Source organism: Trichophyton rubrum (genome assembly GCF_000151425.1).
Source record: "Trichophyton rubrum CBS 118892 genomic scaffold supercont2.10, whole genome shotgun sequence".
NCBI lineage: Eukaryota > Fungi > Ascomycota > Eurotiomycetes > Onygenales > Arthrodermataceae > Trichophyton > Trichophyton rubrum.
The window spans coordinates 168,022-195,255 of record NW_003456419.1 but is presented as its reverse complement, the minus strand read 5'-3'; the positions used below and the strand labels follow the sequence as shown (position 1 = coordinate 195,255).

Sequence of the window (27,234 nt, the reverse complement as noted above, 5' to 3'; positions counted from 1 at the left end):
CTGGTCTGCATTGGGACCGACTCCCAGGTCAGCATAGTAATCTCTCGACACGTCCGGCTTCACCATTGTTGCGGCTCGCTGGTAAGCAACGGCCACCAGGCTGGGGGTTGGTTCCCAATATCGACGTTGGAAGCTGTTAAAACGATAGAAGAAAATATATTACTCGAAAGGTAATGATATCATCTTGTGTCTGCCTGCCGGCACCCCTAGAGCAGGTCCTCGTTCTCCTGCGGCTTTGCTGCGTCTCCTGCGTATCCGAGTTATCTCTAGGTCGGTTGTCAGTGGTTACGAGCCGCCCTCTTCCACGCAGGCACAGAGCTTGACTTTTTAGACCGAGCGAGCGAAGAACGACCGCTGTCCGTCCTTTTTTAAAGAGCCGCTGCGATGCTTAAGCAGACACTTGTCAGCGCTCCCTGGTCAAGAAGTCTTGGTGCACGTTGTCTGATTGGGGGGGGTGTTGGGTACCAGTACGCCCCAGGGGACGGACGGGATGAAGCTGTAGGGCAGGATTGGTGCATACCAGGATGAGCTCGGAGATCGAACAGGGCGGCAGACAAGCAGGCAGACGAGAGATCCGGGCTATAGTCAGGCCTGCTCCTGTCGTCCTCGCCCTCCGCTGCTGCGTCTTCTTCTTCTTCCTTGACTCGCGTTTCGCTTTCTTTTGGCTGTCGAAACGTCAAGAAGTTCTTTGTAGTTGAAGAAAAAAAAAAATATATATATATATATATAAATAAAAGTTGATCTTATCACTGTAAGATTGGTAAGATCTGTATGGTAAATTTGGTACGTTTGGTAAGTTTGGGTCTGTTTTAGCGCTGGATGTCGTATCAAGGCTGTAATGGGCCTGCAGGCCGCCAATCAGCAGAGACTCCAGCTTCATTTTTGCGCATCCTGGTGCCCAATCCGAGCAGATGATGGGCGGCCTTGGGCATTTTAGTGCATTATGTATGGCTGCGTTGTTCTTCTACGATATTCGCCACGTTACGAGGCGAATTTATGTTATGTGGGTGTGTAGAGAGCCAGGGCGGCAGGGGGGTGGAGGACATAGGGTGGAGGGTATCCCGCATACCACTTATTCTCTGAGCTAGCTATATAAGAGAATAATAACTAAAGGCGGGTAAAGGGGGGGCTAGAATGAGACCTGCTCGGCTTTAGATCTGCAATATCAGAAGCAGTTGCTATGTACATCATCATCATCAAAGCGTAAGGTAATTTAAAAAAAATATGATATCACCCTCCTCCGCCGAAGAAGAGGCCATCAAACAGGTCGAAACCAGTATTTTCGTTCCAGTCATGCTGGAAATCAACGGCAGTGCCGACCCCGAATCCCAGGTCGAGGGCACTGTTTCCTGCCATGGCGGCATGGGTGCTATCTGGTGAATATAACGGAAGATTCGTCAAGTTGATGTCTGCTCCTTCACCGCTGGTGTAGACTGCTTGGTTGTCCGAGGTATATGCGCGAGAGGGACTGTTCAGGAGATCATCAAGTTCAGAGACGTCAAATGGTGCTCCCGCTTGGCTGGTGGCCTGTGGGGAATGGAACTGTTGTTGGTGAGGGTTGGGCTGTGGGGTCCGGCTTGCAAACGGGTCAGTATATGTGTAATGATGGGTAGGCTGGTGGTGTGGTGATTGCTGCTGCTGCTGTTGGCGTTGAGATGCGGCTTGCAGCTGGCTGTTGAACTGGCTAGGTGAAAAGGAATCTTCTAGTTGGCATGATGCGGACTTTGGTGACCTCTTTTCTGGAGTAGTGGAAACGGCTCGGCTGGGTATATCGCGGTGCTCATGGTATTGTGGAGGTGAGGAAGACTGCACCTTTCCAATCTTAGACGAGTCAACGGGGTTGGACAGAAAACTCGTGATGCTAAAGCGGTTGTCTGTGCATGGTTCAACCGGACGAGAGCCCACGGGCTGTTCTGGGATTGAATCCAGGGTTCGAGAGGGCCTGGGGCCATGGTAGTACGGCTGTTGAGGATAAGGCTTATAGAAAGGTGTGTTGTGGAAGTATTGACTATCAGAAGTTTGATTCTGGTTCTGATTTTGATTCTGATGCTGTGTTCTGGATTGAGCGCCGGGGCTGTGAGTACCCAGCCTATCACCAACGCCTACTTGCTGGCCAAACCCAGTGGTTGATAATCCCATTTGAACAGTGGCTTTGCTCATCCGCTCAAAAGCGTCTCGACATGCTTCAGCAGGTGGACATTTCTCTATCAAGTCCTTGAGTACAGATGTTGCAGCGAGGACAGTGAAGTCGACATCATCAAGGGTCTATCATTAACGTCAATAAATATTTTCTTGATAAAATTGTAAGGATAGGTACTGACAAGTCTACTCCGCACAGCAGGCGAATGCCAGATAGCATACAGAAAAGATATGCCTGATAAGGTGGGTTAGTATATTTCATTTCGCACAAGACATGGGGGAAAGAACTAACCGGCCATGAACAAATGGTGAGTTGCAAGGTACGTGAAATTAACCAGACGCACACGGTGTAATTGTCTGTAGATTCTCAGCACTTTTTGGCCGGCTTCGGCAACCATTGAATAGACATCGTCCTCATCTTCTGGCTCCTCAACACTTGCCAGCGAGGGGCTTGATACATCCTCTGTCGGCGTTCTCTCTGAGGCCAGTGGCTTCGGCACAGTCAAGCTCTGTCTATACAGGCTTATCAGAGTCTGCCAATAGTTCAGCTCCAAAAACTGGAGCGAGAACTGCACCCCTATCTCATGAGCCTTGGGCGCAGACAGTATCCATTCATCAAGACGCCTGTGAATGTCTATCCGCCAGAAGCGGAAGCTATCAAACTTCTGCAAAAACGGAGAAGGAAGTTCCGTATGCATAAATGAGTTGTTACGGTTTCTACCGTTCTTCCTCGCTAGCATGGCCTGCTGATGTTGAAGGACTTCCTGTATTTCAGATTGGAGGAGGCGTAACTTGAAGTAATGATGCGCAACTAGTTTGTATGAGGGAGCCCCAGACGGTGCTGCAACGAATCCAGCCTTGGTAATATATTCATCGTCAAGGAGGGACGGAAACTCGGTGGTGATGACTTGGTCGGTGATACCAAATGGACGGCCAACGCAGGTACTGACCAGCCGGTCGAAGGAGTAGACACACCACCAGAGCCTTCGTCTGAAATCACGGATGAACTCCCTTCTTCCTCTCTCGCGAGGATCAACTTTCAATTTGGCTCTGAACTGTTCGGATGAGTGCTCATCAATGCTGTCCATACGAGACATACGGCGCGCAACTTCAACCTCATCGATGGAATCAACGCCTGTCCCATCTTCATGATGCAGGCCAAGGTCAATTGCAAGCCGGACAGCAACGCCGGCAATGTACCAGAGTCCAGGGGCAACTGGTCGAAGCAAGGCAAAGCTGGCTAGCAGCAGGACAGCTTGTAGCTCCTCTAACCCGCCCCCAAAGCCATCTGTAGATGAAGAAGACCCTAGACACGACTCCAGATGAACGACGGCAGAGGCGTGATATTCTTCCGGTTGGTGCTGCTGCTTTGACAGCCGCCTTCGTTTATGTGCCGGCGAGGGAGTCGGGCTCTGTCTGCTATTGTCGTTCTTCATCTCCTGAGACGTAGGCTCACCGTCGCCTTTGGCATCAAAAATGACGCCAGCTCCAATAGCACAGACGATATTCAAGAAGTAGAGATCCCGAGCCGACCGCTGCTTTTCCTCTGTAGCATACACCCGATTAAAGACCTCCATGAACTCGACACGGTGCAAGATAGGGATCTGGGCGTTTGAATATTCGAAATATAGACTGACGAGCCTCTGAGAGACTTCGCGGTCTGGGAAAGGTGCCTGCTTCATGATCGGTTTTGTCTGCAGGCCGAAATATGAGTCCCTCATGGAATGCATGCCTCCGCCGGCGGCGCCATCACTGCCATTCTTGCTCGCACTGGCAGCAGCCGACTGTCGACGGGAGCCCGGCCGGATAGATCCTCGTTCGGAGACGCTGGATGAAACCGAGCTTCTCACGGCGGAAAACACCACTCGAGCAAAGGATATGCCGGACGTAGAGCCTAGGTATCTCGGGTCAGAGGTGCCCTGGACAGGGACCATCCCGACGCTGGAGACCAGTCTATCAATCCGCCTGCTCGCATCGTCGGCTAGCGATTTCCTACCGCCATACAGGCTGCTGTTGCTCCTGGCCGCAGTCTTTGCTGGCACGGACAGCGGACTGGCCGGCTCACGCTTCACCCTTGCGTCACTGCTTCCTGGTGCAATATTATTGTTGTTATTCAACGGCAGTCTTTCCTTTGTCCCGGCCTCCTTTGCATGCGTTGCACCCTGTGCTTCGTCTCCTCCTCCCCCTTCTGCTGCTGCTCCTATAGCTGCTGACGCGCGCGCCAGGCTGGCCAGGCGTAGCTCGTCTCCTTCACCTTCGTGCGCCTCCGGGGGCCTAAACGCAACGCCATTCTCCGTCAGAAGAGCCTCCAGGTATGCGACACGAGACTCCAGAAAGAAGACATAGCTCCTCGGTATCTCACGCTTTGTAGCCGGGTCATAGCCGACGCAGTGAACCTTCGCCTTCTCGCAGGACTGGCAGCGCGGGAGCCGCTGGTCGCACCGGTTCTTACGGATTCTACAGCGGTTGCAGGCAGAGACGTTTCGAAACGTTGTATGCGAAGTTGCAGACGCGGGTGGTACCTCGAGATTGGTCGACCTTTGGCTCGCACTCGTACCAGGACGGCTCATGGTTGGTATGGCAGGCTGCTGTAGCTGTTTCTGCTGCTGCTGCTGCGGCGGCGGCGGCGGGGGAGTAGTAGCTTGTACTCTGTCGAGATCCAGGGCGAGCGGTCACTTCCAGCGTGGCAGCAGAGCTGGAGGATCCATTGGGCGCATTCGGTCTCTTGAGGCCACTGGAACTCGGTGGTGAAGCAGCTGAGGCGGGCGAGGACAGTTAAAGATGGAGATGGAGCTGGGGGTTCGAGCATCGCCGGACGGGGGTGTCAGTCCAGATAAATCACTAACTAGCCAACTTAGCGTATTATGTTATACGAAGGTTGATGCAACTCCATCAGAGGGCCAGCAGCTAGGTCCGGCCGTATATGATCAATAATATTCTATCGCGAGGGCCTTCTTTTCGTCTCTAGGTATCCCATCTCTTCTTTGCTTTTTATTCGGGGGATACCTGCCGGAGAAAAAACTGAGCGGCTTCGGGTTTATTAGCTATTTGGTAGACGCAGCAAAAAGCGTGCAAAGGCTTGACTGCTAACTAGTGGTGAATATACCCATCAGAGAGACAATAAAAAGGGCGAAGAGGAACTCGTAAGGTCGAGCTTTACAGGTAAGATGGCTGCAGCCGGGAAAACGAGTTGGCTGAGCTGCTCAAGTGGGGAGGGGGGTCTACCAAATAACAAAGCCCTTCTACCAAAATTGAACAGCAACAAAACCATCCAACGCCGGCTTTCGACAGTGTTAATATCAGATAGGCAGTGAGAGAAGGCGCCCTCGCTATCACTTCTACTCCTCGCGGGTCAGAATATCGCATATTTCTTTGCAGAACTTCATGTCCTCAATTAGCATGCTACGGCGCCCAGCATGGCCAGTGACTACCTCCCGTACTAGTCGCACCCAATAAAAGAAATAGGGGGGTTAGATCGGCTGTTTCAACGTTGATAGAAGGGAAGAATGGCTGGCCTCTTACAAGCATAGATCTTGGAGAGAAGCTGGTTCGGACACGCAGCTAACATTGAACAGACCCGAGTGTCCTTGAACTGCTTTCCCTCGTTGGATCCGGTTCTAGCGACCGGGCTGGCATATTGAGCTGCCTCGTGGAATATCAGCTTCATGGTTTCCAGGTCCTTTCTGATCTGGGCATCTCTTGCTTCCTGGCCTGTGTAACTATGTCTTAGTAACTATCTACATTGCTGGGCCTGTAGGAAGGGAAAAAGAAGGGGGCAAACATGGACATATATATACATACCAGCTTGCTGTAGCTGCGCTGTCTCTTTACAAAGAGCAGAAGAAGGATAGTCACTGCGACTAACTTCATTATCAACCTCTAGCCCATCATCCATGAAAATATCCCCTTGTGGCTCAGGATTTTTCTGCATTTCTGCTGCTGGCTTTGCCTGCTTGGAGCAAGAGGCCAGAGGTTCTTCTGCCTGCCTCTTTTGCGAGGTCATCTTTTCTCTGTATATGCGATATCAAGAGTGCTCAGCGGGTGTGTCAAGGCTGACAGATGGATTGGCTGTTAAATCGAAGGCAGGTTATGGATAGTAGAACAGGTAACTGAAGCAGAGAAGTGAAAGAATAAGACTGGGATTAAACATCAATTTCATTATCTTGCTATAGAAGCAAGCCATAAAATAGGTATACAAAGATAGTAGCAACCCTATTGAAGATTGTCTATATAACTCCTCAAAAAGAAACGAGGAAGAAAGAAAACATCAGGCATTTCGTTGATTCCCTTTATCCCCCTATAATGAATGATGCGCCATAATCCATTATCCGTCACGCCAGCACGGGTATATATAGAGTCAGTTCAACCCCCTCTGGAGCCATCTGTAGTCTGTTGGAAATTATAAGACAAGGAGTCAAAGGCTCCTGGGATATATACAGGCTCAACCGATCCTCCGGATGATACAATTGTGTAGAGTGCCTCTGGTGAGGTCATGGCCATCCCGGAATGAGGAGTGACGGGCGCAGAGTCAGTAGTCAAGATATTGCCGTATGTATTGCTGCTGCTGTTGTTGTTCTTTTGGACATTGAATGTTCCATTGTGTAAAGTGGCTCCAGTGTATCCAAGCCCTTGAAGCTCAAGGCCATCAATCACACGGCCAAGATCGTCGTAGCCATCATTTAATTGTTGAAGAAACTCGGCATCGAAGCCCATCTCTAAAAGCGGATCGACCGCGGTGCTTTCATTATTCACTCCATGGGAATGGACGGGCATAGGGCTTGGAAAGTTGAGGTTATGTGGACTGTGGGAACCAGGGGAAGGGGTGTAATTGTGCGTGCTGCTTCTGCTTCCGCCTCCACTTTTGAAGCATAAATCAGAATTATTCCTAGTGCTACCTGCGATGCTAGCCGGATTGCTGGCGGTTGTTGACTCAAACCCAGAGGGAGGAGATAAGGTCCCCGACAGCGCTTGGCGAGGCCTGGAGGAATGGGCTGGAGCCTGCCGTAGGCCCCCATCGGCGGCAAACGGTGGCTGCATGCCCAGATCTTCAAGCTTAATGTCTTCCGTATCCGAAGAATCCTCAAGACCATTGTTCCTCTTCAAAACCTTCAGCCATGTTGGGTTGTCTGCGCACGTTTGGTTCCAGGTATCATCACTTCCATAGACAATCAGTCTAGCCTTTGACTGCAGCAGTTTATCAGTAGGAGTGATGCCTTCGTCAAAGAGCCGTGCAATGTAGGCGGAAAGCTCTTTTTCTAATCGTCGGAAACAGCTAGCATCGGTGCGGAATGGCATCCCGAGGGCTGACATTCCTGTATCTTCGCTTGGTGCAACTTTGTGTTCTTTGCTAAAATTGCGTCCGTATTTTGCTAGATTGAAGGCCTTGGATGCTACCCACGGGTCTAACGTGTTCCTCTCCTGCCCAATAAGATAGGGAGGCATGGAGTTTTCAACGCATTCCTCAATATGCGATTCGAATCCCCAGTCACCTCGCCATTGGGAAATTTCAGTCCCAGCCTTAAAATGCGCTGCGAGATGATCGACACGTTCTTTCCAAGTGTTAAAGGTTGCTGAACAGAATCCACATCGGGACTTGATCTTGGTCGTAGTACTCTTCCAGGCGTCCATCCATGGAGCAAGTTTAACACTATGCATCAAACGCAAGTGCTGATTCAGATGATCCTTGCGGTAGAAAGTCCGCTCCTGGATCGACTTTTCCTGACAGGTGCTAAAATTGTGTGTTTCAAGATGGTCGTCGTCCGGATCAGGATGATTGCAGAAAGCACAGACAAGCTCGCCACCGGCATTAGTGATGACCCCCCCATTTGGCGCACATGTCCACTTGTCAAGGGCGAGATGCAACGACTTCTCATGGCGTTGCCAATCATATTTAGTTGGAAACGAGTCAGTACAAAAAGTACATTGGAAGATTCGGGCAACCCTTGACTTTTGGAAAGGGTTCGGTGCTGCTGCAGATTTATGGCGCCGTCGTCGACGTTCCCGGTTTTCGGTTGAGTTCCATGACCCGCGCGAGCGGTGTGAAAAAGCTGAAGCAAATGACATCTCGGATAAACTAGACTTATTCGTGTCCGCGCTATAACCGCTAATTGAATGTGCAGTCAATTTATTGGAGTATGAATCGTCGTTGCTGGAGTCAGTGTGGCGTGAGTGCGATTTTAAATGGGGGAAGTCAGATTCCAGATGAGAGATGAAAGAACTAGTAGCCATGGCCTGAATGATATCTCTTGCCGAAGCTGCTTCGTTTTCCGGTGGAGAATGTTTCCATCTCTCGAGGGGGTTGAGCTCAGAGATATCAACCCCGGGAGGAAGACGCTTTCCGGGGATAGTTACCGCCCCGGGGTACGGGGAAGTACAGCGAGGTGGAGGTCGTACTTTTCCTCGTCGACGGGCGTTTGCCAACCAACTAGAAATCTGGCTCCTGTTCAATCCAGTTTTCTGTTTGAGCTCGTCCTTCTCGGTGTCAGTTGGGTAAGGATGTGAAGCGTGCTCTGAGATCCAGGACTTCAGGATCTTGACGGCTTTAAGTGAAAATCTGACCCCAGATTTGCGGGGCTGTTGTTCTATATCTTTTAGTTGGTTGGAGATATTTCCAGGGTTTGGTGGTTGGCTTGGTGATGAGGGCTCTTTGGCAGAACTGGCTTCGGACTCGGATTGTTGAGTATCGATGTGATTTTCTTTGGACAGAGGGCGGGTAAAACTGCACTTTCGGTATAAAGCAATGCAACAAGTGCAGGCGTTTTGCATAACACCTCTTTGAGCAACGACACAATCCAATCCCATACAACGGCAGAAGTAGCAGGGGTCCTTCACGCGGTGCATAGGATAAGCTCCATCGAGGCTCGAGGGCTGTTGTCCATCGCTGGGTTGACTGAAAGAAGGTGTAGTATTGGGAGGCGCAGCGTTGTCAAAGCCGCCCAGTATTGGCTCGCAGCGGTCTTGGTCAGCAACTTCGGTGTAGCGGAAGATGTCCCCGTTCTGTCGAGCAGCTTCATCAAAATCGAAATACTCCATGTTGAGAGGAGCCTGAACTTTTAAATAAGATGGTCAACCTATTCAGCTCAATATGAAGGTATCCACACGGTCCGGGTTAAGACCAATAGGCTGGATATGGCTGGGGGTTTGTTACGAGCTGCTGCTGGTGATCGAGTTTACAAAGTGTCGAAGTAACAAGCCGTTCGGAGGACCGAAGAGGAATAACCTACCCAGTCAGTCCAGATTACTAGGCCTTCCTCCCGTATCTTCCTCGAAGATTTATGCAGTGAGATGGGTTCCTTGAAAGTCGCAGTAACAAGACGAAACATGCTCAAGCTGGGAGGAGGGTATTTTGGGAAAGAATGTGAGAAGAGGAGTGATTGAAAATCACCAAGCTGGCTTGAGTCACACTTCTCGTTTCCTGCACAGCGGAGGCTTGGTGCAGTGGGTTTATCCAGAACGACCCTTCGTGATCATGGAGAATTTTCTGCTCAATAGGCTTTTGGCGCTAGACAGGGTAACTATAACTTATTTATAGGCAAGGGATGTGCGACACTCAGAGACGGCGCTAGTTGGTAGAGCGGGATCCCCCGCCAATGTACTCCGTAAACTACCCATGATTGAGTGCTCAGTGTTGGCCGTTTTCATCCATCCTTTATTTGATTTAATTATTGCGAGGGAGGCGTGTTTCGAGATTGCCAGTACCACCACCTCAAGGGTTGTGTAGTTATTGCATTTTTTCCGACTCCGTATGTTTGGGGATCCCTCGGAGGGGGGCCGAGTAGGCCTTTCTCCCTTGGCATTGGCGGGAAGCAGCATCGCCTTCGCACGACAAAAGGACGCTTCCAGTTGCAACATAGTTTTGCACCAAGTCAGCAGGTGTATCAAAGTAGCGAGACTACAATTACTAGCCTGCAACCCGGTCCCCATTAGGTTATTTTTTCGTAATTTTTATTTTATTTTTTTTTTTTTTCTTTTATTCTTTCCTCCTCAAGTCGCGGTCAGCCGGCCCATTTCCTTAGTTGTGGGGGAGGAAAGGTTGGCTGTGGAAAGTAAAGTCAATCACGGCTGACATAAGGAAATGACTGGTTGAGATTGCACGCCCTTCGTTTGACATTGCGGCCGTTGATGCTGGAAACCCATCCCCACAATTTCTAGAACATCCCCAGTGCATGTTACTTCTTCTTTTTCCTTTTTGGAGGCTCGAAGCACGCCTCTAGAATTCGATGGGGATGGACGAAAGTATACCAGAGCCGTCTGCCCCGGAAGAGTCAATGGAAGACTCTGGATCGGAGTTCTGAAGATCGTTGGATTTCCCTCTCCTTGGACTCGTACAGAAGTGTCATGATGCTCTCGGTTGACTCCAGCCTCGGTCAAGACATCCGACGTTGATCATGTTCGTCATTTCTTCCCAGCGTTATCTATTTGTCAAACCCCTGGGGTATGGAAATAAATAAATGACCGTGGTTGTGGAGATTTTACACACGTGTCTCCTGCGCCAACCGACAAATTGGCAACCTGGACAAGCACAAAAAGGCTTGGACAACCGGCACCGATTTCCGGCCGGGCTAACCTTCCAGTCAAAGCTATCGTGCCACTATAAATAACTAGCCAAGTATTTTCTCACCCTCCTTTTCAGATGTTATTTCCCAGGTAAAAAAAGGGGACGTCTCCATGGTAGAAGTAGCAAGTTATCGACGGGTGGTAACGCTCGTCAAATTCGAAGATCTGCAGCCTGATTTGGTGGGAAATACGGCCATCACGGCCGGGCGAGGTCTTAGCCTGGAAAATAGCATCTTGTAACGTCATTTTCTGTGCAAGACGCTGCCTCTTGAGGTCGGCCCGTCCATCCAGCTTCACCACAGCATCTCTCGAGCCTGACAAGACACAAAAACAAACTCGTCAGCAACTGCAACTCTGGACCAGTTGCATCTGCATGCGTAGGAGCCAATCATCTCAGCTCCCCTGCGTGGACCTACCTGCTTCGGACACTGTTCCATCGCTGGCGTTGCTTCGCATCATCCACCGGCCTTGGTCACAGATTATTGGTGTAAATCGTGTTTGCGGGTCCTCGGAGCCCTGGAACCAAGCTGACAGGAAGCTCAATGATACTCTGTGTAGGAATAATCCCTCCCCAGGGCCAAGCCCCAGAATTGGTCACAATTTCTGCTGGATGGCCAAGCCGATTAAGAATGTCAACGGGCGGGTCTCTGTTGTCTGAAAGTGAGGTTGTTCGTTGGTTTTAGGTTGGTTTAATGTGTTGTTGGTGATCGATGGAGCGAAAATGTCAAATATTACCCCTTTTGGTTGCTTACATAAGACACCTTATCGTTATCAGATCTGTAGCTATTTTTATTCTCAGGGGCAACAAGATATCAGATTATTACCAGCTACCTTGTTTGTGACCTATACGACTGCTCCTGCATCTTTTTGATCTTCAGCCTGCTGGAAGCCAAGCAGCTAAATTCTCGACAATCAGCTAGTTGAGGGAATATTTGAAGGGTTCCGTCTCACGCTCTGGTACCAGAGAGCAAGGGATTTCTTCTTATGCACCCCGTACATCTTACCAGGAAACTTGCTCATACCCCCACGATCCGAGACCATCAAGGCCCGCAAAAGCTTGAAAAAGGGGAGGCACACGGATGGAGTGCTGTCCCGGCGTTGCTCTATTTTGATTCGTGGGAGGTTCCCTTGGAACAGACAAGCTCCTTATATTCACTCTCTGAGGGGCCCCAAAACGCCTTGTCGCCTTCAACCCTAATCCGTCGCTGATCTGTCCGAACAGGGCTAAAAATCGACATAACCGAAGCGATACACGGATATACGTGAACATATTTCTTGCGTGGCTGAAAAATTCATTGGAGTGTTGAAGACAGAAAACAGTTCTCACCAAATTATATCTAAAACTTTTCAATTTACTCTTCATGAGAACGAATCATGATTAGAAGTGTATGATGATCCTGCCCACGCGTCCGCCTTTCAGCCCGAAATGGTAGTGTTCCATTTTTGTCGGCCGGGTAGATGACAATTTCTAGGTAATGCTGTATACGCATATTATACACAGTTCCATATACACCACCAGACTCGAATAACTTATATATTTCTTTAAGTCCAGATTTCCTTGGCCACTCACAGAAAAGTATTTAGATGGTATATCTCACTCCTAGGTCTTATGGTTATGTAACAAAGTATAAGCATTTAACTAGACCTTTCACACTCGATATGTTGGAAATACTGTTATTGAGGGGATTATACACTTCCACCTGGGAATAATTAGAGAGTTCAAGAGCATTATATGGATGGTGGTGGTGGTGGTTCTTCATTATAGTCCTATGCAGTCAATGACTATGAGGACTCAAACACTATCTCTTAGCTAATTATATATATATGTCTTCCTTAATATAGGGTTCCTAGTTAGGTATTCTATTTAACTAAGCTTAAACCACCCTATAGGCCTTAGGGGAGGTAGTTAACCCCTTACTATTTATAAGGTTCTCCTAATAACTAGTCTATAGCCTTAGGGAAAACCCTCAAAACCTAAGGTAACTAGGGTATCTAGATATTATTTAATAGCAATAAGTAAAAGCCTTAAGGTAGTACCCTACTCCTCCTAGGGAGGGGGACTCCCTATAGTAATATAATCTTAGGGAGCGTAGGAATCGAACCTACAACCCTGGTATCTCAGATGGCCGGGCCCCAACCAGTAAATCCTACTTACCAGGGCTTCCAGGCAGCCGTATTACCACTCGACCACCTGCCCCCCGCATTACATGGATTGATGTGTAGGGTTTTGTCTTTCTATAACGTGTTGTATAGTCACTGAGGACGCACTAATGCCAGGGTTTCAGGGGATACATTTTGCTGAAAATTGATACATGAACCCACGTATCCAATTAGTTACCTCTGGCACACTGAGTACCCGGTAGCAAGGCGAAATCATTGAAATAGTTAGCTAGTTAAAGCAGGAGTCAGCTATTCTGACCATTTATTTATAGTTATCGTAGCTAAATGAGGCAGTTCGCTCAAACCAACTTGCCTATCAAATAGACACTAGTGCCCCTTTAGCGTCAGTGAAACTTTTGATAGCAATTAATGAAATAAAAATCCACTCCTTTCATGGAGCTTTCAGGGTGGCTATAGTTAACGCTGGATCTATAGTTAACGCTGGATATTAAAAAGGAGAACTGATCAACCTCATCCCGGTCCCTGAGGCTTAGGATGGCCTGTAAAGCATGGATGTGTCTACTATAGCTAGCCCGTCAAAGTAGCTATTGGTATTCTAAGATCACTACGATATCGTCGCGAGATTAATATAGTGATTGGATTTACCCAGTAATCACTGCTAAACGCTCCAATTCCTCGTGTCTACCCTACTTGGATGGCTTTCAGAACTCTGCGACCTAACGCCTATCTCTTCATAGGGTCTAACTCATATGGAATCCGAATATGGCATTTGAGATTATGTCAACATCAAAGGTTTAGATAACCAAGTCCTAGATACAGTTGCAATTCTCTGGGCCTCGATAATATTGACCAATAGTATATGGCCAGTGTCATCTCCTTTTCTTACAGGCTTAGCATCGCTACTATGCCAAGGAGGATTTTTCCGAGCCTGGTTTGTATCACCCAATGGAGCCTTTTTGTTAACCTCCCATGTTGATCACAGAATTCCAATCCCTCTGCCTAAACCTCGACTTAGGACCAAAGTCCGCCTTAAAAGACACGAGGAATACCTGATGACTATACCAAGGAACAACGTCCTATTCCCAGCTCTTTAACTTGTTTCCCCTTTTACTTGAGCCTGCCAGCTATACCCTGCACCTGGGAATACTTTTGTCTTACTAATGGACGAGATATTTCTTCTTTTTAAGGGCTAAGTTTATACAATATATAATCAGCGAACATCGGCAACTTACTACCTGGTATCCCAATGATAACTCTGACTCTGAAGTATAAATATTGCGTGGTTTTTTGGAGGAATTCTTGTTAGCTGCTGGCTTGTGCCAAGTTGAGTATGGTTGATAGTTTGGAGGGATTGGTAATATGTAACTAGGCAGCTATTATGCTGGTACTCCTGGGTGATATGAGAGAGGCAGGAATTAGCAAAGAACGGTTACTCTTTTGGCTCTCTATACGGTATATCGCGAATGAGACTGGAGTTTTCTGTGAGTCTCAGATGAATACTATTCTTGACAATCCTGAGAATTCGCATTTGGTAAATGGCCGGCCTATGTTGAGCAAAGTAGAGTGGATACGGAGTATTCAACAAATAGGGTACCATACGTCGAGAGATGGATGCTCGCTGGTGTTGCAAGTGTATCAATTATGATATTAGGTGTATGTTTATTAATAACAGTCAGCGGCATAACAAGTATTTAGTTCCCGTGCTATTATTTACTCCACCAAAAGCTAACACTAATACCAGCTTGCAATCCTCGAACATAGTGCCACCAGCCGATAGGGATGTATAGGCATTCGCCCTCTTGTAGAACTGTTTCTACATACTCTGCTTTGAAAAAGCCCGGCCAAAGATCTTCCCAGGTTTCTATCTCTGCAGGGGATAACTCAATGGCTGATATGTCAACTTGAGATGTATTGGACATATCTATTTGCTCCTCGTCTGCGTCCCCCTTCTTCTCCGTGGTAGATGCATCCGAAGCTTTATGGTTCACAACTTCTTTTCCACGCGGGTAAATTTGACTTGCTGGAGTGTGAGGAGAATAAAGTCGAATATATTTTGCGCCAACCACTTGAGTCAGGATGTTATGATATGGGTCATGATGTAATGGAGATATTGTCCATGAAGGCCCTATCCAAGTATTAATTATGGGGTCAGCCGTGGTAATATTATCACTGAGAGCATCTTCGTCATCCGCATTATCATGGTATCCGATAACTTTTCCTTTTTTGCCATGAGGCCTCGATGCTTCACCTTGCTGAACTTCCTTTGAACTGCTTCCGTTGTCTGCTTGTTGTATGTTCTTTTTATATAGGGGAGTACCTGGTTCAGGTTCAGGTGGTTCGGTATAGCAGTAATCGGGAATATAAATATCTTCCTTCAGGGACGGAATCTGTGTCAAAAGGTCATGCTGTGCCATATAACCAGTCTGTGCTTCCTCACCAGTTGAACTGGTGCTTCGCCATAGATAATCTTTTACAAATTCTGCAAATGGCATAATCCGCTGGCCCCAACCTTCGTCAGTATAGGACCTCCCAACCTCGACTGGAACCAATCTTCTTCCGCCAAATGTCCTTTCCGCCCAGTATTTGAGTGACGACCATGGCCGTGAAGAGAGAGCTGGCCAGTGGTCAATCGCATTGGTAATCACTACGGGCGTGCGTATATTCCATATGTGTTCTGTAAATTCCTCAAATGTAAGCTCTGCAGCCCGGGGAACAGGATTCTTTAAAGGAGGCTGAGGTGCATAATCTAAAGGAAATAGACTGCTTCTCTCGCCTACCTTTTGCCTCTTAGCCGGCCGAGACGGAAGTAGGTGAGGAAGCTCAGGTTGGCCGGGTGGTACAGATGAGATAAATGAGGTAACATAATCAAAGTGAAGGCTTCCTTGTAATGTAGATAACAGGTCCTCTATTAGTCTTGTTCGGCGAGGAGCACCAGACATTATCAAAGCTTTATCCAGTATGTGAATCACATCTGATACCCAAAGATAATCAGTGGGAGGGTGCATCTCCGAGTATTCATCTTTTCCTTCATCCAGTGGTCCACTCAGGCACACTTGCTGTGCATTATATACCGTCTTCCCGCCGACATGGCCGGCCCTGTCAATGTGTTGGACATGTCTCTTCAGTAGCAGGCATGCTTTAATTAGGCTGGCATCAGTGTAAAGCCTCCGCCAACAGTCTTTCACATCCTTGAAGGGAAATATTCTTAGATTCACGTCAGCGAGTTGGAGGGCACTGTCCGGTGTGTCCAGTAGAGCAGTTTTCAGTTTCTTAACTTCGTATTCATAACATTCCAGAATTGGGTCGTTGGGATCAGGAGCAGATATTAAGGATATTGCCCTATTTATAAGTTCATTTAATGTAGGCATTAGCAGTGAGCTGAGGTCATAAATCCCGTAAGCTTTTCATGAATCCTAGAAGAGATAAACTAGCTGGAGGATGTGATAAGACCGATCTATCGCCTAAGGTTGGCTGCTTTGTACGTATTTATTAGAAAAAGTCAAACTGAGGGAGATTTGCTGACATAATCTATATATTTCTAATTATAAATAGAGTTACTGTAAACTTTAAATTTTACTAGCTCACAGATTTATGACTAATCAACAAAGAGCCAAAGGAACGTCTTCTGCATCGATTTATGTTGTTGATACCAGTCTTCAGAGATAAAAGGGGGGGATGAGATAGAATCCCATATAGAGATGCTTCTGTCCTGAATATTATGCATATTAAGGAGGCATTCGATGTTCCAATTTTTGCCTTCATCACCATCAAGCTTCAATTATTAATACGAGAGTCACAAACTGAGTCGGTGGGCTAGTAATCGCTTATAAGATGTGCTTCTGCCTGTCCCTTACTTTGGCACGCTCAAGATGGATAACTTCATCATAAGGAAGCGGCGGAGAACACCACCCACGGCTACCAACACAAGTTTAGGGAATATACGCGATGATGAGCGTCTTAGTGCCGGCAACCTTGACCATGAGGAAGACGACTCAACAGATATGAAACTGGCTAAGCTGGCGTCTACCTTTCCAAATATCTCGCCAGTTGAATTATTAGATCTCCTCATAGCCAATGAAGGCTCTATCGAGACCACTACTTCATCTCTTATTGAGCATGGTATTGCAAGAAAGAAAAACAAGCAAGTAACCAACTCTGGGTCTATCCAAAGCTCATTGTCGTCTTACAGAATACGGATGAGCTCTGATCGAGAAATTAATTCCCCTAGCCTTCTTCCAACTCGAAAAGGCCAAACTCTTCATCTGTACTCCCCTGATGATATATCACGGTACACATCCTGTACACTGATACATAACTTTCTCCCACCGGCCGAGGCAACAGCTTTATTGAAGGAGCTTCTAGAAGAGTCACGAACCTTTGCCCGGCAAAAGTTTCAACTATTTGACAATGTTGTATCAAGCCCACACTCTGCTGGGTTTTATGTTATGACAGAAGAAGAGCAAAGGGAGCAACAATCCCAGTACTCATACTATGGGAGTCTCAGGAACGATGTTCGCAAAGTGACACCAGAACTGCGCCGAGTCTCATCCATTGTTAAGAAGACAGTGAACCAGGAAATTAAAAAGCGAGTGAAGACGTTTTATCCAAGTGGCAAGAAACTGAAATACCAATCTCCCAGGGAGTGGGAGCCAAATGCCGCCTTTGTTAATTGCTACGACGGCCCCACTGAGAGTGTGGGATACCACTCTGATGAATTAACGTACTTAGGCCCGAGAGCTGTCATTGGTAGCCTGAGCCTCGGGGTCGCTAGAGAATTTCGAGTGCGCAGAATTGTACCCCCTGACGAGGACGACGATGGAGATGCTGATAAAAATACCAACGGGGAACGTGATCAGAATGTTAGCAAAGAGGAAAAACGAAAGTCCAATCTTTCCCGCTCGGATATACAAGGCCAAATCTCAATTCATCTACCACACAACTCTCTTCTAGTGATGCATGCCGAAACTCAGGAGGAATGGAAGCATAGTATTTCTCCTGCACAAACTATTTCACCTCATCCCATCTCTGGTAACAAACGCATCAATATCACCTACCGATGGTATCGAGACTCACTACATCCGAAAAAGACTCCACGATGCCGCTGTAATATGCCTTGTGTACTGCGTTGTGTGCAGCGGAAACGGGAAACACGGGGAAAATATATGTGGATGTGCTATTCTAGTTACGCGCCGGGGAAGCAATCATGTTCTTTCTTCCAGTGGGCAAAATTTGATGATGACGGAGAGCCAATTTGGGATGAGAATAATGCCAAGGATTGCTGATGGTCTGCATTCCTTCCTAGATAAGCCCCTGGAAAAGTCATAGAACGGAAGCCGAACGACTTTCATTATTTCCGTATTAACTGCATAAAGGAATATCACACCAAACATCTTTAGCCCTCCTTCATGTTTCCTTGGATCAGCATAATTAAAAATGGCACATAACAGTTTCCTCATGTTAAACTCCACAACTGTCATGCCAACAACCAACATTTGAACATATGCTCCGAGTGCTACCAGCTAAAATCACTTAATGTATTCGAGCAAAAGGATCTTCCAAGCGATGCAAATGACCGTACTCGGGAATTCTGCCCAGGTATTGCTGTGAAGCCATTGGATCAGCATGCTTGCAAATATCCTTATATGGGTTCATGCTTCCAAAAGGAGACATGTCCCTATATGGCAGACAACTTTCCCTCATAGCTGAAGCCTCATCTGCAATTTCTTTTCCGAATTTATTTGACTGATGATCATTTCCAACAACATTGCTGACAAACTGTTGACGTTTCTTGACTGAAATAATCTCACTGTCGATCGGAGGTTTTATGATCTGGCGATGGCTGATTGCAGAATTACTTCGAGGAGCTGGAGGTTTTACACTATCATCCCAGGTAACTGCTTTGCGAAATCGAGGAACAGTGAATTTGTTCCTTGTCAAAAGTATGGTGTTTCCAGAGAGTGCTGAGTGTTTATACTCAAGGGATGCAGTGATGCGACATTCGTTATTAAGAGTACAACTCGCTGGTTTGAGCATTCCTTGAAGTTGATCAATCATCCGGTCCACGGTTGACTCGTTCGGGGTGTGTGGTTCATTCTCACTGTTAGTTGTGGTAAGACAGCTGTTGAAAGGGCCTTGCAACTCAGGGATAGGTTTCACTTTAACTAGAACTGTCCATGATTCGCCTAGTCGAAGTACACTCCGGTTGGTGTCTCCAAGAATAGCCTCAATTTCTGAATCAGGCCCTGCTTCAAGCTGCAATTCAAGATCATGAAGGTATCCTGAATCAACACCTATCCTAAGATGTTGAATAGCAAACTGCAGCTTGCTTCTAAATGTGAGGTCAACACTTTGTTCTTCACTACCAAAATTGGTTCCAATGTGCCAGCCTTCCAACGACTGACGGCTGTTAATCATCACGGCATTTTCAGGTGATATGGTATGGTAACGCAATTTATCCCCGTTAGACTCTCCCGGAATCAGTACTGTACTTCCTGCACTAACAAGAAACATATGACAAGATGCTTCTCTGCTTGAGTGGCGAATGATGTAGTTGGATGCCTCCTTTATAGCTCCTGCTAAACGAGACCGGCTTGACTCGCCATGAGGGAGCTGGAAAGCCGGGAGTGACCGGAAGAGAATCTCAACTGTGTCTAGACTGTAAGATGATAATGGCATCAGAATGTTCAGGTTTTGAGTGGGGTCTGGAGATATACAACAGATGGCGATTCTGTCGATAAGTATATCTAATACAGAGGTCAGCTGAAATGCGTTCCTACACGCAGCCTTCAGCATTCCTTCTGAAACCCTTGCCCTAAGTGGTCTTGTTAGCCCATATAAAGACGCAATGTCGGTAGAAGCTGAATACTTACGAATTATCAACTAGTATCATGACGTCTAGTGGGATATCTGCATCATACGGTCCACTTATATTTGCACCACTCGTAAAGTCATTGATACTAGCTGTAATGACAGCAGATATCCACGTTGACTTATCCTGCCCAGGACTAGATTTCAGGGAGTTCGGCACTAGGTTGACAGCTGCCGATGTGATTGGGATATGTCGAGGGATGCGAGGTATTGTGGCGATGCTGTCATGGGCCTTAGGAGCCAGGAGATTGTCACCTACTAATGAAAGGGCTTGGTGCCTATGGATTTGAGCTTTCTCGTAAAGGCCATTACAAGATTTTTTCCCTATCTGTATACCTGTGTGTCCTCGCAAATTCACTTCAGACCCTCTCCCTCGAATATTAGAGGCCTTTTGTAAAGAAGGGAGTCTGAAGCCGTGTGCCCTAGTAGTATTGTCTGCTTCGTTGCCACTACACTCACGGCTCCTAAAATCGAGTGCGTTGATAGCACGAGACAGGATATTTGGCCCTTTTGGAGTTGGCTGGCGTTGTCGAACGTCTGCAGATGACGCCCTACCATCCCAAACGCGCTTTTCCTAACAAACCAGGTGGTATTAGTAGCGATTATAAGAAAACATAATGCTTTGTTATCAACATACAGCAGTGAGGTTTTCCATTGCTTTTGGATGAAGGGCGGTAGCTTTATGTAGACGCTGGTGTTGCCTCGCAGGTATAGGTTTATTGCTCTTCACCACGTTCTGGGTAGTTGAAAGAGGAATAAGTGGCGGGCGAACAACATGAGAAGAGCGCCTCCTTGGTATACGACAAGGAGAGCAGGCGTTCTTGACTGAGGCTGCTGCGTTTTCATTTGCCTTTGAAAATATTTTTGATATCTCCAGTGGCTTGGGAGTTGGGGTGTCAGTTAAACTGTGCGTCGAGTCCATGCCTCGTAACGCGTCTAGCTTGATCAACGTCGCCAGTCACGCGAAGTGTTAATCTAGAAGACACGACTAGCCCTAAGTCAAGTATCTACAAAGGCAGGATATTGGGCTATCTTCCTTTGTACGATATTGACTTTGACTCAGTAACACGCTGCTGAGTCTCCAAACCCCTTCTAGACGTGCTCTTTTAGCTCCACTGCGTTTTGATATATATCTGAATAGCCTTCACTGGAATCACTTTGTTTGGTTGAATCGAAGGACCACGGAGGGTCAGATCGGCTTCTCTTATGTCGACGTCGAACACGGCGGCGGTTGTTCCGGATGCTCCAGTACTCAGCGCAAGCCAGCGCGCCAACAAATATAGCGAATAGTAGAATTATAGGCACAAATACTAAGCCAATTATAATCAGGGTTCGGTCTCTTTCGCTTCGTCTGGCTAGCTGCATCTCGAATATGATGTGGCCGTTTGCTCGCAGAACATAATCCAGGGCAAATATTCCTGCGGGGAAGTGGGAAGCCGGGCTAGTTGAAGGGTGTATATTGGATCTTGAATGTGACGCTGCTGTAGGTCGGATTTCAGGCCAGTCATATTATCATGCAATAATACAGTCCAAAAATGGCCCGGTATGTTTATTTCCAACAAATGTATACATACATGCATATATGTATAGCTTCTTCAAAGCGGAGGCTACGCTTAAGGGAACCGGAAGGTACGGCCCAGGGAATAAGACCTGAACGCCGTGGATCTAGAAGCCGGGGCAGGGCAGAACCAAAACAGAGCAGAGTAGGAGAGAAGCAAAGAGGTGGAGGAAAGAGCAGTGGGTAGATGTATATATTCTCAAGGCTAAGCAATTAAGAGCGAAAAGCAGGTGCATGTAGGGTATCAAAAGGAAATAAGCAATGAAACTTAAGCCAAAGGCCGGGGGTCAGCCTGACTTTCTTGAAGGGCAAGAATCTCTTCTTTTATATTTGTCAGGACGCTGTGGTCCAGCTTCTGAAATCGGATCTGTTCAGAATTGAGTCAATAACTAAGTAAATGCGTAGGGCAAATGGCATTCTATAACGTATGTGAAACGGGCCATTCTTACCATGTCATCCCCTGAACTTCCAGCTCGAGACGAGCTCCCAAAAAGTACCGATTCGAGAAAGCTATGATGAATATTCTCCTTGACTCTCTTTAGCCAGACGCCTTCCCAATTCCACTCACCGGGTGAACGGGCCTGTGGGCTGCTTCTCTGTATACTGTCTGGACTCAAAGTTCGCCCCAGTGTTGAGGGAGAACTGACTCCTGCATCCTTGCTGGATCGGCGTTCAGTTGCTGGTCCTGTCCGTGGCTGACGACGATGTGCACTCCAAGCATGCCACGCATTCGGACACCCCGTAGCCTCCAGCGGTATCGAATCCAAAACAGTTTCGTCGTCAAATGTTGAACGGATATACTCAAGAAGATCCAAGGTAGTAACGTCAGTAACGTCAGGTTTTTTCGGGTCCCGTATGTCGCAGGGAAGAGGTGAAATCCGGCTGATGATTTCATCAGTACTACTCTCTACCAGGCCACTATCCTGCTCTACATCAACGCCAATATTCCCCGGTTTTTGTCCACTTGTACTCCTAGATGATGAAAGAGAGCCGACAGCGCTCCGTTCTATCTTTACAAACCACTGTGGAAAACCATGTCGTAGGCTAAACCCACCAGGCGGTAGCTGCTCTTCGATTGTTCCCGTTACAGAATCCAGATTAGACGGCCGGTTCGAGTATGTCTGTGTAGTCAAAGGTACGACTAGAGGATGGAATATAGGCGTAGTAAACGTAACGAGCGGTGGAAGGTCAGGATATAAGGGCGGGAATCGGATTTGAAATCGAAGTATAGCCGATGCGTAGGGACCTATTACACTGTTTAGACTCGAGATTACGGTAGGCAGCCTAACTCAGAATTGCCGCATGGTACCTTTCTGAACAAACAGTACCCCAGACCAGAGGGCGGGATCGCTTGGAGAAAGGCTCACGTATACCCCAACTGGAGGAGACACCTTGATACTCGCGCTATGCAATCGTTCATGTTAGCTTGTGACGTAACTGGCAGTCAAACAATCAAGCGGAATTCCCTAAAGCTGGGAGACTTACAACTCAAGGCGAAGTTGCTGCCTGCGGAGAGCTGCAACCCTGGGAAGCTTGCTACTTGACATTGTTCTCATGGAGACTCAGCCTCGGTGAATGCCGTGTCGTGTTGGTTGCGGGCAAGGTGATTGAGACGTCGGTAGAATATTCCCATCAGGAGATTGAGATAGATAGCTAGGTAGGTAACGAGTTCGAAGGCTTGGCACTATCAGTCGTCAGGATCTAGGTCTACAGAAACAACTCGACGGAAAATAACCCATGATTAAGTATATCACAGGACGGTACACCAAGTAATCAAAACAATATATAATATTACATTCTAGGAAATATATATGATACAGAAGTCCATGCAAGAGAAATTGCTTAATATGCGCCGTCCATGAGTTGTACAATCCTCTCAGGAATGACATTCACTCCCTGTGCATTGATAGCACTAATAGGGATAGAGAATATGCGATTCCGCCAAGCATCTTCTTGCTTTGAAGGATGTTCGATGGTTCCTTTCTCAACCTGATCAAGGTAATCCTTTAGAGCTATGAAATTCTCTTGCGTGCCTGGAAGGTCGGCCTTGGTTCCAATAACGAACCATGGTTTCGAATAGATGTTATGGCTGCCATGAACAAGGGGTTGACAGGATGAATCTCTTGCCGGCGGAGGCGGAGAGCTGGCGTGGCCTTCATCTCCCATCCACTCAGTCACTCGTGGCTCGTCCAGGTTGTCAGTAACTGGAGTCCATGGAGACAGTCGAGACTGGGTATCCAGGCTCAGTTCACGGTCCCGCATAGACTGATACGCACCAAGCTCATTCCATAAGCCTTTAAGCGCCGTCACTGCATCTCCTGCACTGAGGTCCACCACAAAGGCAAGGATCCCAGCACGCTCTACGTGTCGTAAAAACCCTAGCCCAAGGCCTTTGTCCATATGAGCATTTTCGATCAGCCCGGGAATATCAGCAATTGTAAATCGTGGACGGGGGGCCCGCCCTGGAGTTGCCAGCCTAGCCTTCCGCTGGGAATAGTCATCCAGTACAACAGTGCCAATTTTAGGTGACAAAGTTGTGAATGCCCAGTTCCCTACACGAGTCCGACTATTTGTGATCGAGCGTAACAAGGTACTTTTGCCAGCGTTCGGCAGACCAACCAATCCTACATCGGCAAGTAATTTGAGTTCTAGCTCGAGTTCGAGCCTCATGCCTTGCTCGCCCTTTGTAGCAAACATGGGTCTCCCAATCGACTTCGACACGAAATGTGGGTTCCCAAGGCCTCCTACAGCACCTGCTGCAAGTACAATCGGCGAATCCATGTGTCTGGAAAGATCGAGGTATATTGGTGCAGCAGGCTGTACAGCTGCAAGGTCAGGCCTTCTCGGTGGGCCAAGTTCCGGGAAATCAGTTGCAAAGTAGTCGGAGGGCTGCGAGCCAGGGTATAACACCCACTGATCTCTCCGTGAGTTTATTGCTTGCAAGGCCTTTGTCCTGCTACCGAGCTCTCGGGTGAGCTCCTTCAGTTCTCGTTCCTTCTCTGCCACAGGATCGAATCTTTCGATCTCGCGTACCACTGTTCCAACAGGAACTTGCAACAAGACATCTTCCCCTCTTACCCCTCCTTGTGATTTACCTCTTCCATTTTTGCCTCTACCAGCTTTTATCACGCCTCTTCGCGCCAGTTTGTGTAGACTTGTCTGGCCTTCAACGGCCTGTATGAGTATGTTTCCTCCAGTGCCTCCGTCACCACCATTCGCAGGGCCATGTTCTAAGTATTTTAGACGTAGGAACGCAACGCATCCTGATCCTCCCGAGCCGGTGTGAACGGTAAGAGAGCATCGGTCTTGAAATATCGATCGGCCATAGTCTGATGGAGCCGGGTTTAGGCGGTTGTTCGTCTCGAGATCAAAGTCACTTCTACCGATCGATTGAGACGAGTGGTCATCGGGGGATATCCTATTACTCGTATGGAGCCTGGAAGATAATCGAAAGTGTTTGAGATTTTTGGCGGCCCTTAATGCACTCCTGGGAGCCAGGTTGGTAGATGAGCTGAGCAACAAACATGGGTAAAGAAATGGCATCAAAGTGCCATTGAGCTGAGCCATAGAGAGGAGGGAAATGGATATTGCGTATCACTTGTCAAGGAAGGGATAGAAACTCCGAATAATTCTCTGTATTCTACCTTCCAGCCATCAGCCGTCTCCTTTTCTCTGCACTGACACTGCGTCCTTCCCGCTCCTCAAGTCCATCGAGAAGAAAAAAAAAAAAAAAAAAAAAAAGCGCCAAGATTCATTCTATTATGTAATTTTTTGATTACTAATCAATCTTTAATCCGATATTTTGCTGTGTGCTAAAAAACATGCAGAATGATGAAGAAACGATGATGAATATTGATGGAGCAGGTCAACTGACCTGCTCATTCCCGTTCACAGCTAGAAAGGAAGGCTAAGTGTGGTCTGAGGAATCAAGGTTCAGGACGGCTTGCTTGTTCAAGCTAAGTCCGAGGCCCCAGTAGTGCTGCCGCTGTACAACATGCTACGATGCTCACCAAGACGGAATGGACTCCCAACCATTGGTTTACTATATAGAAGTTCACCATAGAGCAATGGGCAGTGAGAAGCCATCGAATGCACATTGCATGGGAACGCGGGTTTACAGATCACATCTACTAAGGCCTAACTTCCTGGACATTATCTTCATTACGTATTGGCCGATAACCTATATCATGCTTCATCCAAGCGATAACGATTACAATTCCTCGAGTTGAACAAACGAACTCTCGAATAGAAGAGGAACAAGTATGGAATCAAAAACAAAAGACGTCAGAAATACAACAAGGGCTAACTCCACATTCGCAGATGGGAAGTCTTACTGTTCAGGAAAATGTCCATGTGAGCAGGAAGCGATGAAAGTAAGAAGAGCTGCCTGGACACGTTCATCCTCACTTCTTTTTTCTTGCCCCCGCCTGCCAGGCGAGGGATAGACAAGCAAAATGCGAAGAAGAGTGGATCGACTAATATGCCTTGTGCCTTGGTGAAGCCTAAAAGTGAGTTGTCGGATTATGTATATCCATTCGGAGAAGTATTCCATCAGGGAAAGGAAGATCGTAAGGCTTTCTCCTTGTGCTCCATATTATAAACAAAACACAACGAGCAATGACTTATTTAGATTGATCTCGCCAAGCTGAACGGAACCAGTGCCGCTCGCCCGTGGAGGCCTGTGTGGGCTTTCCCCAAGTTCACAGGGATTAGCCATGCAGAGGTTGGAAGCTTTCCATGTTCCCTACCGCTCCTTGTGGAACAACCGGGACCGCCAACTAAACGTGTCTCTTGATTTGCTGTTGGATTGCCGAAATGAGAGATTGAAATTTCTTGTACTAATGAAAGGAGAATACATAGTCGATGGGGGTTTGAGGGAGGGCCCAGTCGACGGTTTTTAGGTACCCAAGAGTTCGAGGAGAAACAGCAGAGAAGAAAAATAAAACAACATAACTAATATAAAAATAATATGACCCTCCTGGCGAAAAATGACACGTAGTGCGAACGTAGTGAAGGAACTGGGGTCCCTGGTTGCATCTGTTATCTTCCTAAGACCGTGTTTCCGAGATTCTGAGCCTCAATCGTAAGAGGCCACTATCCCAAAATCGTCAGTATGACCAGAAGAAACAATGTGTAGATACCGAGACTGCGGTACAACGCGCAGAATCCTTCGCCGTTTCCGCTAGCCTAACTCCAGGATGACAGATTTATTAATAATAGTTAGTTAACTATCATGTCTGTCAGGCTGAGAAAAGAATGGCAAGGGTTGAAAACGAATCTCACGGATCGTGCCATGGTGCCAGGTCATCTGCACCTTAGCATACGTCAGGATGAAGGTCGAAACAGATTACTTCGTAGTTAAGAAAGGAGATAGAAAGAAACAAGAGAGAGGGCACCATGGACGCAACCAGGTCACTGATATAGCATGCAGTTGAAAGAATAACTACCCACTAGACTCGCACAACCAGCAAAAACACTTTTGCGAAGTTGCCTGCAGGAGCCTCGAAGTTTTGTTAAATTTTGCTTGTTTTCTGTATTACCGAATCGTTTTCGCTGAAATACTCGCCATCACGTAGACACCAGGGCAGCTTTAATCGAGAGGAGGTATAATGCCGTGGCCCAAACAACAGGTGGGAGTTCTTGATCAGTCAAAATCCATTTCTTGATGGCGTTCTGATGGTTGATGGTTGACCGTCCACCGCCTGGACCAAAATATCTGCCAACTCTAAAAAAAAAAAAAAAAAAAAAAAAAAAAAAAAAAAAAAAAAAAAAAAAAAATAAAAAAGGCTCACAGAGAGCTAGTTTATGGCTCGGGAATTGAACGGAAAGGAATAAACCCATTGGCCCAGCCCATAGCAGCTTGATTTTCGTTGAGGACGGGATTCTCTTTTTTCTTATTCGCTTTTGGTTCATATTCTTTTGGGCACCTTTACTCTTCGCCACAGAGGATTCATGGATGGAGAATGGACCAACCAGCACTTGGAGGCAGGAGA

General features: G+C 47.3%; 8 protein-coding genes and 1 pseudogene across 9 annotated transcripts; 1 reads left to right on the top strand and 8 right to left on the bottom strand.

Annotated features, from left to right (window-relative positions):
• Window positions 1–1,151: 1,151 nt before the first annotated feature.
• Window positions 1,152–4,874, bottom strand: TERG_07429 (uncharacterized protein). The gene is made up of 3 exons (XM_003231762.2): window positions 2,432–4,874; window positions 2,322–2,374; window positions 1,152–2,265 (listed from the first exon to the last, which is right to left on the bottom strand). The coding sequence occupies exons 1-3, from the start codon at window positions 4,707–4,709 to the stop codon at window positions 1,231–1,233; spliced, it is 3,366 nt and encodes a 1,121-aa protein (XP_003231810.1). The 5' UTR covers window positions 4,710–4,874; the 3' UTR covers window positions 1,152–1,230.
• A 603-nt stretch (window positions 4,875–5,477) lies between these two features.
• TERG_07428 (uncharacterized protein) lies at window positions 5,478–6,142 on the bottom strand (the record flags this gene model as incomplete). The annotated part of the gene is made up of 3 exons (XM_003231761.1): window positions 5,478–5,578; window positions 5,662–5,850; window positions 5,941–6,142. 3 exons carry the CDS (start codon window positions 6,140–6,142, stop codon window positions 5,478–5,480), a joined length of 492 nt encoding a protein of 163 aa, XP_003231809.1.
• A 359-nt stretch (window positions 6,143–6,501) lies between these two features.
• Window positions 6,502–9,171, bottom strand: TERG_07427 (uncharacterized protein; the record flags this gene model as incomplete). Its single annotated transcript, XM_003231760.1, has 1 exon — window positions 6,502–9,171. One exon carries the CDS (start codon window positions 9,169–9,171, stop codon window positions 6,502–6,504), a length of 2,670 nt encoding a protein of 889 aa, XP_003231808.1.
• A 2,644-nt stretch (window positions 9,172–11,815) lies between these two features.
• On the bottom strand, window positions 11,816–16,345 carry TERG_07425 (uncharacterized protein). Its single transcript, XM_003231758.2, has one exon. The coding sequence runs from the start codon at window positions 16,182–16,184 to the stop codon at window positions 14,523–14,525; it is 1,662 nt and encodes a 553-aa protein (XP_003231806.1). The 5' UTR covers window positions 16,185–16,345; the 3' UTR covers window positions 11,816–14,522.
• TERG_10567 lies at window positions 12,777–12,892 on the bottom strand (annotated as a pseudogene). The gene has a single exon. The product of its transcript is annotated as a tRNA-OTHER (tRNA).
• A 340-nt stretch (window positions 16,346–16,685) lies between the features above and the next one.
• Window positions 16,686–18,098, top strand: TERG_07424 (uncharacterized protein; the record flags this gene model as incomplete). Its single annotated transcript, XM_003231757.1, has 1 exon — window positions 16,686–18,098. The coding sequence occupies one exon, from the start codon at window positions 16,686–16,688 to the stop codon at window positions 18,096–18,098; it is 1,413 nt and encodes a 470-aa protein (XP_003231805.1).
• A 247-nt stretch (window positions 18,099–18,345) lies between these two features.
• TERG_07423 (uncharacterized protein) lies at window positions 18,346–19,705 on the bottom strand (the record flags this gene model as incomplete). The annotated part of the gene is made up of 2 exons (XM_003231756.2): window positions 18,346–19,627; window positions 19,686–19,705. The coding sequence occupies 2 exons, from the start codon at window positions 19,703–19,705 to the stop codon at window positions 18,346–18,348; spliced, it is 1,302 nt and encodes a 433-aa protein (XP_003231804.2).
• Window positions 19,706–21,509: 1,804 nt separating this feature from the next.
• Window positions 21,510–22,788, bottom strand: TERG_07422 (uncharacterized protein; the record flags this gene model as incomplete). Its single annotated transcript, XM_003231755.1, has 4 exons — window positions 21,510–21,608; window positions 21,691–22,487; window positions 22,551–22,645; window positions 22,727–22,788. The coding sequence occupies 4 exons, from the start codon at window positions 22,786–22,788 to the stop codon at window positions 21,510–21,512; spliced, it is 1,053 nt and encodes a 350-aa protein (XP_003231803.1).
• A 295-nt stretch (window positions 22,789–23,083) lies between these two features.
• TERG_07421 (obg family GTPase CgtA) lies at window positions 23,084–24,808 on the bottom strand (the record flags this gene model as incomplete). The annotated part of the gene is made up of 1 exon (XM_003231754.1): window positions 23,084–24,808. The coding sequence occupies one exon, from the start codon at window positions 24,806–24,808 to the stop codon at window positions 23,084–23,086; it is 1,725 nt and encodes a 574-aa protein (XP_003231802.1).
• Window positions 24,809–27,234: the final 2,426 nt, after the last annotated feature.

What these genes read in the sequence shown, in the direction of transcription:
- TERG_07429 (XM_003231762.2), bottom strand. Translation starts at nt 4,709, where the DNA reads ATGAGCCGTCCTGGTACGAGTGCGAGCCAAAGGTCGACCAATCTCGAG. An exon ending in TCACCATTTGTTCATGGCCG is followed by an intron (nt 2,375 to 2,431) that starts GTTAGTTCTTTC and finishes CCACCTTATCAG; the next exon opens with GCATATCTTTTCTGTATGCT. An exon ending in CTGCTGTGCGGAGTAGACTT is followed by an intron (nt 2,266 to 2,321) that starts GTCAGTACCTAT and finishes CGTTAATGATAG; the next exon opens with ACCCTTGATGATGTCGACTT.
- TERG_07425 (XM_003231758.2), bottom strand. Translation starts at nt 16,184, where the DNA reads ATGCCTACATTAAATGAACTTATAAATAGGGCAATATCCTTAATATCT.